Here is a 20,312-nt window from a genome sequence, read left to right as displayed (position 1 = left end):
AGAGCTTTCAAACCAGGACCGCTGTGGCCATAAAGCATGTTTTCTCAGAACCTCAACACATCTGACACATTAGGTCGTACTTCTTAGCAGAATCAGAATTATGTAACAATCTGTGTCATAATACATCAATCACCTGCAGTCTAATATCTGCTAGACAAACAGAGTTGGTGCGTGTGGTCTCGCCATCGGGGCTCGCCATCGGGCGTGCATTGCAAGTGCACAAGTCATTTACTGCAGATGTGACAGCATCAATGTGATTCACAGTCGTGGTGGATAAATCTCAAACAATCTGGATTGTCCACACCCTGTGTGTCACATGTGAACCAGTGACAGCATCTGCTGCAGCTTCTACAACATCGACAAACTTCACTAAGACGTCTGTGACTGAAGCACAAGAACAGAGGACATGACGGAGGAGCAGAAACAGGGCCTCATGTTCCCAGAGAACATTTACACTGTTCCCATCCATCGTCTACTCGTTCTCCTCTCCTGCCTCCTCGCTCACCTCCACTGTGAACCATGCAATGAGTTGTCACTAAGTGGATTTGACACCAATTGCACTAATATTCCAGCCAGCAGGAACAAACTCTACATACTGTGTGGAAATCAAACCTCTGTCTTCAGTAAAAAGAATTAACCCTTTCACCACTCAACTTTTCTAATCCCACAAATGGACTGAAAACAGTGGGAGGGGCCTGTGTTGCAATTGGCACTGAACGATGACACTGATTTTTCACAGTCGTCTACACTTTATATGTTAATACTTCAAACAGTCACTGATGACATTTTGTTGCTTCAAACAGTCACTGAACACAGTTCATTAACACACTTATTTCTAAATATTATCTTGAAAATATTAATATCTGCCTTGATGACTGAGAAGATCCAATATACTTTTTGGGGCGTGAAAGATACATGTGAATGGAAGTGATTCTGACTTGACTGAAATGGAACTGTATGTGCACGATGATAAGTTGTCAGAGTAATAGTATCATTGGGAGGTGGATATACACCTGAGGGGTTCTTTCTGAACACAGAGACCATTTTCAAAATTATATTTGTAACACTTACTGTATGAATGTTGAATTGACATAATACATTATCCAGTGACCGATAATTATCGATTGGTGATTTCCCTTTGATGAACATACAATCTATCATATTCCACATACCATTCACCAATACAGAGTAACATGTTACTGTATTTTTTATGAAATCTGTATCTGAGGATAATACGATTCCATCTTGGGGATTCAGTATTTGGCGAACAAAATATTGAGGATAATGCAAAACCAAAAACCTACTCCATATCCCTTCTGTGAAAGACCAAACTTGGTCAATAAAATTTTGAAATTTGAGCCAAAATACCATAGATACAAATGAGATTATATCTCCGGATCTTCAGGCATTGTTCAACAACTGCGGTGTTAGGACTGTGTGTAACTTAGAAACATATTTAACATGTCTTCAGGAAGCTGTTACGAGTAATTTTCTCCCTATTAACAGCAGCAGATGCAAATAACGTTGTCCCTTTAGCAGAAAACATGCACATTTTACAAACATTTTCTTAGAGGTGTTTTATCATGCTGAAACGTGGTTGTCAAGCAACACGATGATGTAACACTAAGCTAATATTCTGTATCACATAGATGAAGTTGTTCCACTCTAGGCTGGAGGTTGTCACACACAGTCAATAGCCAATCAAACAACAGCTCACACATGCTCTGACCAATCAAACACGAGGTTTGATGACATAGTTCAAAGCCAAACATCATAGGGATGCTGTTGTGTTAGCTTGCGACAAAATATTCGCCCACTTAGACACCGAGTGGAAACACGTTGCTTTGCCTGACAAGGACGTCTGATCACACAAGTACCCTGATCTGTTTGATGTCACAGTGTACACACGTCCTGCTAGATATATCTAAGGAAAAAATACAAGGCAGCATCCACATCTCCATCACAGAAACGGTGAGAAAGAGGGGGAAATCTGACCTGCAGGGTGAACACCATCACCTTGAGCATCATAATCCCGCTCTTGTCATTTCAGTCATCAGTCAGTGGGTTGGTCTAGTGGAACAAGTGTTCGCTCGTCACACTGACAACATTGTTCGATGCCCCACATTTGTGGAACCCTTTTATGGTGAGATCTTGCCAAAGTACTATTCAAAGTGCCATAACACTGTAGTCAATTTTAATCGCATGTTTTGAGTGGGTGAGTATGGTTTTATGTTGCTTCAAGCAATTTTTCAGCAATATCACGTCGGGGGACACCACAAATCGGCTTCACACATTATTATACCCATGTGGGGAATCGAACCTGGATCATTAGCATGGCGAACAGACGCTTTAACCACTAGGCTACCCCACTGTCCCAGTAGCACATGGACCGCCTCCGTGGTGTAGTTGTTACATCGGTCGCCCGGAGTGCGGAAGGTCGCGGGTTCGATCCCCGACCGCGTCATACCAAAAGACGTTAAAAATAAGAAACTTGTTGGTCCCTGCCTGGCCATCAGCATTAATGGGTACAACAAGGACTGGTCGGCTCGGAGTCAGTATAATGTGTCTGAGAGGGGTATTCATGCTTCACTGCGGCATGGTATCTCAGTGGGCTAGCACTATAAAACTAGCTTCAGTCTGGGCTAGTACAAGCAGCCGCACCTACACATACACACGCATGCACATCGTCATATGAGCGAAATATTCTCAAGCACGACATTAAACCCAATTCCACCACCCCACCGTCCCAGTAGCACATGTTGTGTGGACAATACTAAAGCACTCATGTTTCAAAGAAACCAGTTACTTTAAAAAACATTTTTGAGGGTTTCTCACTGAACAGATACAATGGCATACTCTATGTCCACTCATATTCCTTGTCAGAAATTACTACATACAGTATATTCCTAACACTGGTTAAAAGATTCAAAAGAAATATAAGCTTCACTTCACTAGCAGTATGTTGATGGTCTGATGTACCAACAGTCAACCACCATAAACATAAAAACAAATATACTACCCCAAAACATAAACAAGAGTACAATTAGCCAACACCCACCATCTATGTGTGGTCCACACACCGACTGCCAGTCAAATGTTTTTTGTTGATCCGTGAAGATGACTACGATGTCTGTTAGATAGACAGTTGTGTTTTATGTAAACCAATAGTATCTGTACTCCATGAAGACTGACTAACATCATCATATCGACAGTTGTGTTTTCAGACCCAATAATATCTGTACAGGATCCATGAAGATGACTACGATGTCAGTCAGATTGTCAGTTTCTAATGTAGAGCAATCCAGTATTTGTCCAGGATCAAAGAAGATGCCAGCCAGTGATACAGTTTTGTTTTATGTAGACCAATAGTATCTGTACAGGATCAAAGAAGATGACTATGATGTCAGTCATATAGACGGTTGTGATTTAAGTCTTTTTGTCAACAAGAAATAACTCTGGACTCAAAGGAGAGTCAGAAGTTTGATGGTCAAGGCCATCTGTCCGGTCACAGAGTTAGCCTGCCGAAATCATCTCCAACTTCAAACCATATTCAGCGTTCGTGACCAACAAATAATCTCAACATCTTAAGAGACATGAAGAGAATCAAATCCAGGGCTCCAGCTTGTTGAACAACACCTCAACCACTTGTCTATTCTCATCCAGAATCTATATGGGGCATCTATCAGTATCTCCACAATCGACTTACCGAGTCATCCTCTGTCCACTTCTTCTCAATGCTGCGTAGCGCTGGACTTCGGACGAGGGCTTGCAGCGACTTCCCAGTGTCGTACTTGTAGTCGTGCAGCTGAAACAGAACATAAGAAGTCTGAAGGTGGAACGTCCATGAAACTGTACTGTACACGAAATACTCACATGAACGCCAGAAGATGTATGGCTGTATTAAATACATCAAAGTGGGCAACATCAATTGTAGTCTGACAATTAGTGATAATTGGATTCCATTATCATTTTCGCCTGAATGCACCCAGAGGACTGACACTTATATTATATGTTTTATCACCTGTCACATATACAAGCTGTGACAGTCACATATTATTTATGGGTCCGTTATAGCCACAGATCCTCAGTCTATGGTAAACTGTTCATAAATGTCACAGTGATTTATTTGAAATTATATACACGTCAGAAAATATTCCAGTATAATTAACGCATACACACGTTCTCGCAGTAACATATATTTGCCAGTGAATATTCCACACAAACACATATGTCTGTCAGTGAATATTCCACACTAACACATATGTCTGTCAGTGAATATTCCACACTAACACATATATCTGTCAGTGAATATTCCACACTAACACATATATCTGTCAGTGAATATTCCACTCTAACACGTATATCTGTCAGTGAATATTCCACACAAACACATATATCTGTCAGCGAATATTCCACACTTACACATATATCTGTCAGTGATTATTCCACACTAATGCATAAATGAAAAATTACTAATTTGAAATGCCTTATGACTTCATAATCCCAAGTATTTCCTTTCATTACCTGACAAATTACCTGACAATCAAATGGAATGATTTCAAGATTTCAACCCATAAAAAATAAATAAACCATACAAAAAAACCAATGGTTTGCTTGTTTAGCAATCAGCAACAGTATATAGCAATCATTGTAACGAACTATCCACTAACCACATCATAGAGTCTGACCACCTGATTCACCTACGACTTAGGACCAGAAAAACCTGCTGTGAACTGGTTCTAACCAGAATTCCCACAAAAATACTAGCATGACTTGTCGTGACCAGTTCTAACCAGAAAACCCACAAAAAGATCGGCATGGACTTGGAGGGAACAGTTCTAACAAGGAATCCCAAAGAAAGACAAGCATGGGCTTCTGGGGACCAGTTATAACCAGAAATCTCCACCCAAAAGCCCAACAGGGACTTTAGGGAACCAGTTCCAATCTGGAAATCCCACCTGGAAGCCCTGATTACTTGGTAAATACACAAACTGTATCGCTCCAACAACAAAGGGTTTGGTTGATGTATCAACATAGAGCAACAAGATTTCATTAAAGGTGACATTCATTCCCTTTCCCAGCAGCAAGGCACCAGCTGATGTAGATGTGTGCTAAGTTCAGGAGAAGCTGTTGAGAGAGGCCCCCTCTCAAACATCCCCAAACAGTTCCTATCAACTTTCAAAACAACAACCAAATGAGAAACTGTTACATGACGATCTGATCCGCCTAAAATGTATCAAATGTCGACTCGCCTCCCCAAACAAACACATCAATGTTCTAGAGTTAGATGGTCTTACATCAGGAAGCATAACTCCAGGAAGAGAAGGCTCACATGTGATTGCATCTCATATCAAGTTGAACCAGGCTTCAGAACAATGAAGACTGTTTGCTATCTGTTATTGCAGTTTACAACCTACACTCCACCGAACACAAGACTGTGAGCTACCTTCCATGGAATCAGAACCAATCTCCCGCAATGACTCACTGAATTCCTCCACCAATGAAGTCAAGAACACAATAATGGTCTCCCCTTTTACAACAAGAAATATTATGCTTGAATATTTACACAAAATATCAGTTTTTTCCATCACCACTCCACGAGACGAAAGGGCCTAACATGACTTCATTGGCATCACAGGAAGAAACCCGATACGCAAGAAAACCTCCGATAGTGCTGGAGCATTATTGCCAAATGATTCCTATCAAAACATGGCGGGGAGATGGTGAAGCTTGTTCCAGCAGAGAGCTGTCGAGACTAGCACCGACTGTCAGGGTGCCTATTCTGCTGCCGGGAGCATCCCACTGACCCCTGCAGGTCGCTACCGACCACCCAAGCTGACAATTACCACAACATGTTGGCCTCTTGGAGAAAGATGTATGTAGGGGAGATAACTCTGCGTGGAATATCATATTGTGGCCGCCAGCTACTCTCTTCACAGTGTGTTTACACTTAGCTCAGGCAATGCCAGGAACGTTCTAGCAGTATATCAAACACGCAACATTTGTGGAAGTGAATGCGTTTGTAATTACATTACCGAGCTTCGTGACAGGCTTGGCAGTGATTGGTTCTTGGCACAACAACAAAACTGTGTATCAGTTGATCAATGTATGCTAACAACCGTATACACTGTCAATGGAGGGCATTTACAATCATTCATATTGACAACTGTATGAGATAACAAGTGCATACACTGAAAGTAATGTATGTCAACAACCATACACACTGACAATGGTGTATGTTAATAACTGTATTCACTCAAAATGGTGTATGTTAACAATCACATACACTAACAATGGTGTATGTTAACCATGTACACTAACAATGGTGTATGTTAACCATGTACACTGACAATGGTGTATGTTAACGGCCGTATACTCTGACAATGGTGTATGTTAACAGCCGTGACAATGGTGTAACGTTAACAGCCGTATATACACTGACAATGGTGTATGTTAACAATGTGTATGACAATGGTGTATGTTAACTGACACTTACAATGGTGTATGTTATGGTGTGGTGTACAATGGTGTATGTTAACAGCCGTATACACTGACAATGGTGTATGTTAACAGCCGTATACACTGACAATGGTGTATGTTAACAGCCGTATACACTGACAATGGTGTATGTTAACAGCCGTATACACTGACAATGGTGTATGTTAATACACCGACAATGGTGTATGTTAACAGCCGTGATACACTGACAATGGTGTATGACATACACTGACAATGGTGTATGTTAACAACCGTATACACTGACAATGGTGTATGTTAACAGCCATATACACTGACAATGGTGTATGTTAACAGCCGTATACACTGACAATGGTGTATGTTAACAGGTAACGTATACACTGACAATGGTGTATGTTAATAGCCGTATACACTGACAATGGTGTATGTTAACAGCCGTATACACTGACAATGGTGTATGACAATGGTGTATGTTAACAGCCGTATACACTGACAATGGTGTATGTTAACAGCTGTATACACTGACAATGGTGTATGTTAACAGCCGTATACACTGACAATGGTGTATGTTAATAGCCGTATACACTGACAATGGTGTATGACAATGGTGTATGTTAACAACCGTATACACTGACAATGGTGTATGTTAACAGCCGTATACACTGACAATGGTGTATGTTAATAGCCGTATACACTGACAATGGTGTATGTTAACGATACACTGACAATGGTGTATGTTAACAGCCGTATACACTGACAATGGTGTATGTTAACAGCCGTATACACTGACAATGGTGTATGTTAACAGCCGTATACACTGACAATGGTGTATGTTAACAACCGTATACACTGACAATGGTGTATGTTAACAGCCGTATACACTGACAATGGTGTATGACAATGGTGTATGTTAACAGCCGTATACACTTACAATGGTGTATGTTAATAGCCGTATACACTGACAATGGTGTATGTTAACAGACGGATACACTGACAATGGTGTATGTTAACAACCGTATACACTGACAATGGTGTATGTTAACAGCCGTATACACTGACAATGGTGTATGTTAACAACCGTATACACTGACAATGGTGTATGTTAACAGCCGTATACACTGACAATGGTGTATGTTAACAACCGTATACACTGACAATGGTGTATGTTAACAGCCGGCCGTATACACTGACAATGGTGTATGTTAACAACCGTATACACTGACAATGGTGTATGTTAACAACCGTGATACACTGACAATGGTGTATGTTAACAATGGTGTATGTTATACACTGACAATGGTGTATGTTAACCGTATACACTGACAATGGTGTATGTTAATAGCCGTATACATGTTAACGACAATGGTGTATGTTAACAACCGTATACACTGACAATGGTGTATGTTAACAGACGTATACACTGACAATGGTGTATGTTAACAACCGTATACACTGACAATGGTGTATGTTAACAAACGTATGTTTACAGCGCGTGTTCACACATTGTGCCCATGTGGGGGATTGAACCGGGGTCTTTAGTGTGACAAGCTAACACCTGAACCACTAGACTACTCCACCGTCCCTTTCTTGCAAGAAAGAAAATGATCTCGTTGATAAACTGACGGGTGGAGATGGGAAGGGCTGGGATATTATTTCAGCATAACATATACTTTATATTACAACTATGAGCCCAAATATCTTTCGTGTGTACCCTCAAACAATGTATTTTTGTGACAATTTCTTTTTTGGGACAGTTATTGTTTTTTTATGGGACAAATCTGAGTTTAAATCTATGTACCAGACAAATCCTATTCTGTCTCACAGTCCCTGAACCACATTATTTTCCCTACTGCCCTGCCTTTAGCAATGCTATAGCCTTAAATGAAGTAAGTCTAGATTTCCTCTGAATCTTCGATCTCACTGGGGCTCCTTTTCAATTTAAATGGGATTATCTGTTACTATAAAAATTATATATATTCAGAGACTGACTGTTCGTCTAGGCCAACATGTGCACCATCTGAATAGTAAATCTGCTAGAACAACACGAGTGTACACACTTCCTGTGGTGCATTTCATGAGTTAGATACAGGTTGTGTGAGAGACCGCATAACATACATTGGTAATGATAAGTCACTTTAGGAGTAGATGGAGACACTGGTTACGGAAGAAGCTGCACTTACTATGTCCATGGCATTGATGGTGGTCTCGTTCCATGGACGCTGGTCTCGTCCATGGACGCTGCCTGGCAACCATCCTCCGTGGAGCCTCCATCACACATCCCTGCGAAGGCGGCGATACTCCTGCAACAGAACGCACATTGTAGTACAAGGGAAACATATTGTAAAACATGTGTTGGCAAGATGTGGAAGAGAATAGATGACCTCTCTGACGTTTTGGCTAGACTGGAGAGAGAATATATGACCTCAACGACATGTTGGTTAGACATGAGAGAATACATAATCTCATTGATTGACTTGTTGGCTAGATATGAGAGAATACATAATCTCAATGATTTGTTGGCTTATGCTAGATACAAGAGAGATATAGATGACCTCACCGACGAGTTTGCTAGATATGAGAGAATAAATGACCTCACTGACATGTTGGCTAGATACGAGAGAATAGAAGGCCTCATCGATGTGTTTGCTAGATATGAGAGAATACATGATCTCATTGATTTGTAGGCTAGATATGAGAGAAAAGATGACCTCACCGACATGTTGGCTAGATATGAGAGAATAGATGACCTCACCGACATGTTGGCTAGTATGAAAGAATAGATTACCTCACTGATGTTTTGGCTAAACTGGAGAGAGAATTTATTTCCTCATCGACATGTTGGTTAGATGTGAGAGAATAGATGACCTCACTGACATGTTGGTTAGATGTAAGAGAAAATACATGACCTCATTTACACATGTTGGCTAGATGAACTTGCAGAATCCTACAGCACAAGACCAGCATGTTGAGACAACGATTGTAACCACCTCTATCACTACCATCTAACACTCAGATTGAACAATAATGTATCAAGACAACAGTGTTGGTTCAAAGTAACATTTAAATTAAGACAAATCTTGCTTTCATCCTTCAGGGGAGAAAAACCATTACAGCAAAGATAAACCATGAAATAAGAACGTATCTGGCATCACAAGGTAACGGCTACACCCCCCTCTTTCTGCCCCCCTCGTTTCTCTGCCTCTGCAGCCAGGGAATACGATCACATATCCACATCCCTTAACACACCATTACACACAGATAGCTATACAAAATGCATAAAACAAATAACACAACAGATGTCACCATCCTCCATAGAATCTTTGCTTTCTTAATCACATCATCTGCAATCAATTAAACGTACAGTGGAAACATTGGATACCGCAACCGATTACCTGCCCGTCTCTGTCTGATACAACGAGAGGATCATGAATAATAGACACACCTAAGAAAGGTTATGCTGAGGGCAACCATCATGAAACATTCTCCGCACAATTCATGTCGTTAATTATTAAACAACAAAATAGCTGTCTGGAGTGATAGTTGTATCAGATTTCTATGGCGCCAAGCCTGGTGTCAGCTTCTGTAATTACCTGCTGTAAGATGGCTGCTGCTGCTGCTGTTGTTATCACACACCTGGGATCAATAGCTGTATTCTACTGTCCCTGTATCTTACCCATACATATTCTGTGATTGTTTATTTCATACACTGATATGATTATCGTAACAATTTCAAATGATTAGTCACATTCATGTTCATATTGATACTAATATATTCATTGCCAAAATTCAAGCATATATTGACAAGTCAAAAAGACATATGTTTATAGTTGATTTTACCATAATCAACTAAATGATTCCCAACCACTAAGCAATCTAATGACGATTACTTTTCTCTGCTGATGTCAGGCTATGGGAATAGCTACAAGGTAATAACAATTGCCATTGGAATAACTTCAATGTACTAGCCCCCACCATGGAATAACTGCAATGTAATAACCCCTGTCATTGAATAATTTCAATGCAATAACCCTTCCTATTGAATAACTTCAATGTGATAACCCCCACCATTGAATAAGTTCAGTGTGATAACCCCTGCCACGGCCACGAATAACTTCAATGTAATAACCCGTCATTGAATAATTTCAATGCAATAACCCTTCCTATTGAATAACTTCAATGTGATAACCCCAACCATTGAATAAGTTCAGAGTGATAACCCCTGCCACGGAATAACTTCAATGTAATAACCCCTGTCATTGAATAATTTCAATGTAATAACCCCCACCACTGAATAACTTCAATGTGATAACCCCCACCATTGAATAAGTTCAGTGTGATAACCCCTGCCACGGAATAACTTTAATGTAATAACCCCTGTCATTGAATAACTTCAATGTTATAACCCTTCCTATTTAATAACTTCAATGTTATAACCCCTGCCAAGGAATAACTTCAATGTAATAACCCGTCATTGAATAACTTCAATGTTATAACTCTTCCTAATAAACAACTTCAATGTCATAACCCTTCCTATTGAATAACTTCAATGTTATAATCCCCGTCATTGAATAATTTCAATGCAATAACCCTTCCTATTGAATAACTTCAATGTGATAACCCCCACCATTGAATAAGTTCAGAGTGATAACCCCTGCCACGGAATAACTTCAATGTAATAACCCCTGTCATTGAATAATTTCAATGTAATAACCCCCACCACTGAATAACTTCAATGTGATAACCCCCACCATTGAATAAGTTCAGTGTGATAACCCCTGCCACGGAATAACTTTAATGTAATAACTCCTGTCATTGAATAACTTCAATGTTATAACCCTTCCTATTTAATAACTTCAATGTTATAACCCCTGCCAAGGAATAACTTCAATGTAATAACCCGTCATTGAATAACTTCAATGTTATAACTCTTCCTATTAAACAACTTCAATGTCATAACCCTTCCTATTGAATAACTTCAATGTTATAATCCCCGTCATTGAATAACTTTAATGTAATAACCTGTCATGGAATAACTAAAATGTTATAACCCTTCCTATTTAATAACTTCAATGTTATAACCCCTGCCATGGAATAACTTCAATGTAATAACCCGTCATTGAATAACTTCAATATTATAACCCTTCCTATTAGGGGTGTCACGATACACCAATCTCACGATACGATACGTATCACGATTTAAGGTCACGATACGATACGTATCGCGATACATAATATTCGCGCCTTTTCATAGCATTACCTTACCGGCAACGTACGCTCTCCCTGATTGGTCCATTAAAATAGTCTAGCCACTCACAAAAGCTGCTAGTTTCCAACCTATTTTTTAAGTAAAGCTAGCTACATCTATTTATCGGAGCGGTCTCGTATAATTTTACTATCAAGACTTTGAAGGAGATGGATATAGCATAAAACTTTGAATCGATAAAGTTTTAAAATAGGAATCGATACACGCAAGCATGTATCGCGTATCATATCGTCAGTAAAAATGTATCGATGCATCGATACATTCGTGTATCACGACACCCCTACTTCCTATTGAATAACTTCAATGTTATAACCCTTCCTATTGAATAACTTTAATGTAATAACCCCTGTCATTGAATAACTTCAATGTAATAACCCTTCCTATTGAATAACTTCAATGTTATAACCCCTGCCATGGGATAACTTAATGTAATAACAGTGTAGGAAAGATGTAGAAAATCTAGCCTGTCCACAGGACTGGCAGGTCAAATTTTTTACCAGTCCTGCCAAAATCTAGCCTGTCCTCCAAATATAAATAAAACACCTTCGGCAGTAAATATTCAAAAAGGTTATAATCATTATATATATGTCATTGGTTTGCTAAAATTGACCCGACATGAGGACGGACTAGATATTTTTTTAACCCGTCCTCCACAAAATTCACCCGTCTCGGATGTTGGGACGGCTATCTTTCCTACACTGATAATAACCCTTCCTATCGAATAACTTTAATGTAATAACCCCTATCTTGGAATAACTTCAATGTAATAACCCCTGTCATGGAATAACTTCAATGTGATACCCCCTGTCATGGAATAACTTCAAAGCGATAACCCCTGTCATGGATTAACTTTAAAGTGATAACCCCTGTCATGGAATAACTTCAATGTAATAACCCCTGTCATGGAATAACTTCAATGTGATAACCCCTGTCATGGAATAACTTCAAAGAAATAACCCCTGTCATGGAATAAGTTCAATGTGATAACCCCTGTCATGGAATAACTTCAATGTAATAACCCCTGTCATGGAACAACTTCAATGTAATAACCCCTGTCATGGAACAACTTCAATGTATTGCCATATATTAAGTCAGTGTAAACAACTGGAATCTGGGCCCCGTTCCTCAAAGCGATCGTAGCGCTACGACAGTCGTAAGTCTGTGTTAAAGTATGGGAGTTACGACTGTCGTAGCGCTACGATCGCTTTGAGGAACGGGGCCCTGAACTTTCTGTAGAAGATTGTGTAATTGGTGATCTTCAAGGTAATAATCACACACCCATGTATTCAATGTAAGACTTCTGTGTTATAACCCGACCAAGGAAACCAGGTGGCCATCATATACAAGACTAGAGGCTTGACCCACCTTGCTGCACGGAGGTACATGATGAGATCGCCATCCATGACACACAACGGCTGCCATTTGAGATCTTCATGCTTGTCACAGCTCTCCGGCATGTCGGGTGGGCGGACATCCGGCTTATACTCCGGCAGTCGAGCCTGGGGAAACAAAACACATGTAAGACAGGGGGAGACAATGAAGCCAGTCAGTTCTGTTTGACTAGTATTTTAGAACTTGATGGGTAGTAAAACAGCATGATACTTTATAGATGCCAACTTCTGCATCATATTCTGATGTGAAATGTTGGTATAGATTCTTATACCGTTGTCCAGCAAGAGTGAAGCACTACAGCACAGACCAGAGACAGCACAGTCAACCAGGGGAGACAACCAAAAGTCGGATAAGACTCAGACAACTCACATACAGACTACCTACACAATTAGAGTGAGTGAGTTAATATTTATCGCCACATCGGCAAAAATTCAGTCATATTGTGACGAGAACAAGTAATAATTACATTATAGATCAATAAATTTAGAGAAAAAAAAACTGTTGACAAAGAACAGTAAACTAGTGTATTAGCACAGATATCCATTTAAAACTAGTAATGAAATCTAAAACAATTTAACTAGAAATGACAAGACAATGTAAAAACAGGCTATAGATCGCCAACAACTGAAGGTAGATCACCATTCTAGGGTAACATGGGGACTTAAAGTACAATACAAGGGGTGAGATAACAAGTACAAAATACAAGGGGTGAGATAACAAGCAGACAAAGTAAGGGGTGAGATAACAAACAGACAATACAAGGGGTGAGATAACGAGCAGACAATATAAGGGGTGAGATAACGAGCAGACAATACAAGGGGTGTGATAACAAGCAGACAATACAAGGGGTGAGATGAGATAACAAGCAGACAATACAAGGGACAAAACAAGTGAGATAACAAGCAGACAATACAAGGGGTGAGATAACGAGCAGACAAAACAAGGGGTGAGATAACAAGCAGACAATACAAGGGGTGAGATAACAAACAGACAATACAAGGGGTGAGATAACGAGCAGACAATACAAGGGGTGAGATAACGAGCAGACAATACAAGGGGTGAGATAACGAAAGCAGACAATACAAGGGGTGAGATAACGAGCAGACAATACAAGGGGTGAGATAACAAGCAGACAATACAAGGGTCTTCGCATGACGAGATAACAAGCAGACAATACAAGGAATACAAGGGGTGAGATAACAGAGCAGACAATACAAGGGGTGAGATAACAAGCAGACAATACAAGGGGTGTGAGATAACAAGCAGACAATACAATACAAGGGAGATGAGACAATACAAGGGGGTGAGATAACAAGCAGACAATACAAGGGGTGAGATAACGAGCAGACAATACAAGGGGTGAGATAACGAGCAGACAATACAAGGGGTGAGATACTCATGTTTTTAGTGTGTACTGTTGCCTCACCTGATGGCTCGAGCCCACCCGGATCTCACCCTGCGTTGTCGCCAGTCTCTTGGTCTCAGGGTTATACCCGAGGACGTAGAAGAAGTGGTCGGGTTTGGGCTCGAGATCCTTGGCCGAGTATATGTCCTGGTAGTGGGCTACTGTGCACTTCCCGCTGAAACACAGACTTGGCTGATGTATGGGAGCAGAAGCAACAGGAGTGAGTGAGTTTAGGTTCACGCCGCACTCAGCAAGATTCCAGCCATATGGCGACAGTCTGTAATTAGTCGAGTCTGGACAAGACAATCCAGTGATCAACAGCATGAGCATCAATCTACGTAATTGGGATATGATGACATCTGTAAACCAAGTCAGCGAGCCTGACCACCCGATCCCGTTAGTCGCCTCTTACGACAGCATGGGTTGCTGTAGATCAATTCTACCCCGGATCTTCACGGGTCAGAAGCAACAGGACAATACAACTGAAATATACAGTCGAATACTGTGTTGAGGTTGAAGGGAGCTATGCAAATACTTCAAGTTATCCGATGACTAAATAAGGAATGAGGACGAGACATTTACCTTGAAATAACCTGAAGTCCGATACATAAAAGTCAACAGTATAAAACTGTAACATCTTTTCTTAATCAGAGTTCATCAGTAGAATATGCAATTGTTTGAAAAATAAGTCACCATATTGAATAAAGTAAGAGAAATAATTTGTTACTTAGCATGTACATGGACAACAAGTACAATTGTTGCTCTTGGTTTAGCAACTAGTATTTATTATCTAGACAGTGCAACCACATCCTCATTATTCACTGCACAGGGCAAACATTGTCTCTAACAACAAAGTGCCACGATGGTATTCGGCTGTATCATATAACATATATATATATATAGTACTAACATAGATATTAACCTGGTCAATTCCCTCAGGTAGACCAGCATAAGGTGCTGGAGACCAAACTAAACCTAGATTCCCCTCAGGTAGACCAGCATAAGGTGCTGGAGACCACACTCAACCAAGATTCCCCTCAGGTAGACCAGCATAAGGTGCTAGAGACCACACTTAACCAAGATTCCCCTCAGGTAGACCAACATAAGGTGCTGGAGACCACACTTAACCAAGATTCCCCTCAGGTAGACCAGCATAAGATGCTGGAGACCACGCTTAACCAAGATTCCCCTCAGGTAGACCAGCATAAGGTGCTGGAGACCACACTTAACCAAGATTCCCCTCAGGTAGACCAGCATAAGGTGCTGGAGACCAAACTAAACCAAGATTCCCCTCAGGTAGACCAGCATAAGGTGCTGGAGACCACACTTAATGCTATGAAACCCCTCAGGTAGACCAACATAAGGTGCTGGAGACCACACTTAAGCAAGATTCCCCTCAGGTAGACCAGCATAAGGTGCTGGAGACCAAACTAAACCTAGATTCCCCTCAGGTAGACCAACATAAGGTGCTGGAGACCAAACTTAATGCTATGAAACCCCTCAGGTTGACCAGCATAAGGTGCTGGAGACCACACTTAACCTAGAATCCCCTCAGGTAGACCAGCATAAGGTGCTGGAGACCACACTTAACCTAAATTCCCATCAGGTTGACCAGCATAAGGTGCTGGAGACCAAATTTAACGCTATGAAACTCGAAGGAATACAGGACACGGGGTGGAGGGGCACATGAACGGAAAGCTTCTTACCGTAGAGCTGTGACTGGGTAGGTATCCGTTGCATCCGATATAAAGAGCTCTCGGGACCGAACCAACGGATCTTTCAACGCAGAATCACGGCCAGTGTCTGAAAGAGATCCACATTTCGTTAGACATCAGAAAACAGATACACTTCATTAATCCCTTATAAATCGCTGGAACATCTCAAACCTCAAAATTAAATTTATAGACAATATTGTGTGATGATGTTGATCAGTAATCATCACAGGAATATGACTGACTGACTGAGTTTAGTTTTACGCCACTTTTAGCAATATTCCAGCAATATCACGGCGGGGGACACCAGAAATGGGCTTCACACATTGTACCCATGTGGGGAATCGAACCCGGGTCGTCGGCGTGATGAGCCAACGCTTTAACCACTAGGCTCACAGGAATTTGAAACAGGAGAGCAGCTACCCAAGTCAAATAAAATGCTGTATATCATATTACAAACACAATATTCATTGACTGTCAAAGGAAAATTACATGTCCACCTGTTTAGTTGTCATAACTGATGATAAAATATTTATTGGTATTTTGGCATCAAATATTTAACATGAATAGCCTTTAACTCATATTTTGTAAAGTTGGTATAATCTGTCAGTTACATCACTGGAAACACTGTCCCTGCTAGCTGTGAGATTACACTGTTTTCAGCAATATCACGGCATGGGACACCAGAAATGGGCTTCACACATTGTACCCATGTGGGGAATTGAATGTGAATCTTCAGACGTGACCAGAAAACACTTCAACCACACGACTTCCCCGCCCACCCCATGTGAACTGAAGTTAGTTCTCACCATGGACTGAAGTCATTATTGATGCTGACATCATTATTAAAGATGTCATTGGTGACAATTTTGCTGATGATATTATTATTGATGATAATATAGCTGATGATAATATTGCTAATTATATTAATATTATTGTTGATAATACTGCTGGCGATATTGCTGATATTATCATTAATATGCATTAACATACATTGTATGCAGCTAGGGTCGATATAGGGCTATGCCCCTCGACCACTATACAGTGGCGGATCCAGGGGTGGGTGGGTGGGTGGGTCAGGGACCCCCACACACATTTTGAAAATGACTTAAGACCACATTAAAAAATAATTTTGTATTGGCGGAGCCAAGGGGGGTTCAGGGGTTTTCAACCCCCTGAAACCCTCCCCCCTTTCAAAAATCCTGGATCCGCCCATGACTATATATAGAGACAGAGAGGTGATTCAAACACAAATACAGTCAAAATAAGCATATTATAAGTGATTTAATTTTTCCGGTATTCACGTAAACTTGTTCATGATGAAACAAATCTTGTCTCCAAGGTTATGATGAAACTAAAGCACAAACTATTAAATTAACATCTTCTTTGAGAGGCATTTTAGAAGTTGTATAGATGAGTGTGATGTTTTGGTGTATGTTCTAACACTGTTATCAAGTAAGTGATACACAGAGTTGTAACATGAGAGAATATATTAAATCAAAAGTCCTCAATCAACAGAATAAAACTCGGCAACACTGAAGTGTAAACACCAGGTCAGTAACACAAACAGCCAATCCGCTCCACTACCCATACCATCACTACCCACAGCATCACTACCCACTGCATCACTACCCACAGCATCACTACCCACAGCATCACTACCCACAGCATCACTACCCACTGCATCACTACCCACTGCATCACTACCCACAGCATCACTACCCACAGCATCACTACCCACAGCTTCACTACCCACTGCATCACTACCCACAGCATCACTACCCACTGCATCACTACCCACAGCATCACTACCCACAGCATCACTACCCACTGCATCACGTGGTAGGAGTTTTCTACAACTGACTTCAGGAAGTTCAATACTGCTGTAATATCACCCGGTGTAAATGTTCTGTCAACATGCCCTGAGAACCTCAATACTGCTGTAATATCACCCGGTGTAAATGTTCTGTCAACATGCCCTGAGAACCTCAATACTACTGTAATATCACCTGATGTAAATGTTCTGTCAACATGCCCTGAGAACCTCAATACTGCTGTAATATCACCTGATGTAAATGTTCTGTCAACATGCCCTGAGAACCTCAATACTACTGTAATATCACCTGATGTAAATGTTCTGTCAACATGCCCTGAGAACCTCAATACTACTGTAATATCACCCGGTGTAAATGTTCTGTCAACATGCCCTGAGAACCTCAATACTACTGTAATATCACCCGGTGTAAATGTTCTGTCAACATGCCCTGAGAACCTCAATACTACTGTAATATCACCTGATGTAAATGTTCTGTCAACTTGCCCTGAGAACCCCAATACTACTGTAATATCACCCGATGTAACTGTTCTGTCAACATGCCCTGAGAACCTCAATACTACTGTAATATCACCTGATGTAAATGTTCTGTCAACTTGCCCTGAGAACCCCAATACTACTGTAATATCACCCGATGTAACTGTTCTGTCAACATGCCCTGAGAACCTCAATACTGCTGTAATATCACCCGATGTAAATGTTCTGTCAACATGCCCTGAGAACCCCAATACTGCTGTAATATCACCCGATGTAAATGTTCTGTCAACATGCCCTGAGAACCCCAATACTGCTGTTATATCACCCGATGTAACTGTTCTGTCAACATGCCCTGAGAACCCCAATACTACTGTAATATCACCCGATGTAACTGTTCTGTCAACATGCCCTGAGAACCCCAATACTGCTGTAATATCACCCGATGTAACTGTTCTGTCAACATGCCCTGGGAACCTCAATACTGCTGTAATATCACCCGATGTAACTGTTCTGTCAACATGCCCTGAAAACCCCAATACTACTGTAATATCACCTGATGTAAATGTTCTGTCAACATGCCCTGAGAACCCCAATACTGCTGTAATATCACCCGATGTAAATGTTCTGTCAACATGCCCTGAGAACCTCAATACTGCTGTAATATCACCCGGTGTAACTGTTCTGTCAACATGCCCTGAAAACCCCAATACTACTGTAATATCACCTGATGTAAATGTTCTGTCAACATGCCCTGAGAACCCCAATACTGCTGTAATATCACCCGATGTAAATGTTCTGTCAACATGCCCTGAGAACCCCAATACTGCTGTAATATCACCCGATGTAAATGTTCTGTCAACATGCCCTGAGAACCCCAATACTGCTGTAATATCACCCGATGTAAATGTTCTGTCAACATGCCCTGAGAACCTCAATACTGCTGTAATATCACCCGGTGTAAATGTTCTGTCAACATGCCCTGAGAACCTCAATACTACTGTAATATCACCTGATGTAACTGTTCTGTCAACATGCCCTGGGAACCTCAATACTGCTGTAATATCACCCGATGTAAATGTTCTGTCAACATGCCCTGAGAACCTCAATACTGCTGTAATATCACCTGATGTAAATGTTCTGTCAACATGCCCTGAAAACCCCAATACTACTGTAATATCACCCGATGTAACTGTTCTGTCAACATGCCCTGAAAACCCCAATACTACTGTAATATCACCCGATGTAACTGTTCTGTCAACATGCCCTGAAAACCCCAATACTACTGTAATATCACCTGATGTAAACGTTCTGTCAACATGCCCTGAGAACCTCAATACTGCTGTAATATCACCCGATGTAAATGTTCTGTCAACATGCCCTGAGAACCTCAATACTGCTGTAATATCACCTGATGTAACTGTTCTGTCAACATGCCCTGAGAACCCCAATACTGCTGTAATATCACCTGATGTAAATGTTCTGTCAACATGCCCTGAGAACCTCAATACTGCTGTAATATCACCCGATGTAACTGTTCTGTCAACATGCCCTGAAAACCCCAATACTACTGTAATATCACCCGATGTAACTGTTCTGTCAACATGCCCTGAAAACCCCAATACTACTGTAATATCACCCGATGTAACTGTTCTGTCAACATGCCCTGAAAACCCCAATACTACTGTAATATCACCTGATGTAAACGTTCTGTCAACATGCCCTGAGAACCTCAATACTGCTGTAATATCACCT

At 40.8% G+C, this 20,312-nt stretch overlaps 1 protein-coding gene across 1 annotated transcript in view; it reads right to left on the bottom strand.

Annotated features, from left to right (window-relative positions):
• The window catches only part of LOC124279647 (arginine-glutamic acid dipeptide repeats protein-like), a 180,431-nt gene that overhangs the window by 66,357 nt on the left and 93,762 nt on the right, over positions 1-20,312 (bottom strand). Inside the window, 6 exon segments of the mRNA XM_046715483.1 lie at positions 3,707-3,805; positions 8,658-8,702; positions 8,705-8,777; positions 13,106-13,239; positions 14,559-14,712; positions 16,244-16,340. Of these exon segments, the coding sequence (XP_046571439.1) occupies positions 3,707-3,805; positions 8,658-8,702; positions 8,705-8,777; positions 13,106-13,239; positions 14,559-14,712; positions 16,244-16,340 (602 nt within the window).

Source organism: Haliotis rubra, unplaced genomic scaffold (genome assembly GCF_003918875.1).
Source record: "Haliotis rubra isolate DU_JTF1 unplaced genomic scaffold, ASM391887v1 Scf254, whole genome shotgun sequence".
Classification (NCBI taxonomy): domain Eukaryota; kingdom Metazoa; phylum Mollusca; class Gastropoda; order Lepetellida; family Haliotidae; genus Haliotis; species Haliotis rubra.
The sequence above is the reverse complement of the archived record's forward strand: the minus strand, read 5'-3'. Positions and strand labels throughout refer to the sequence as shown.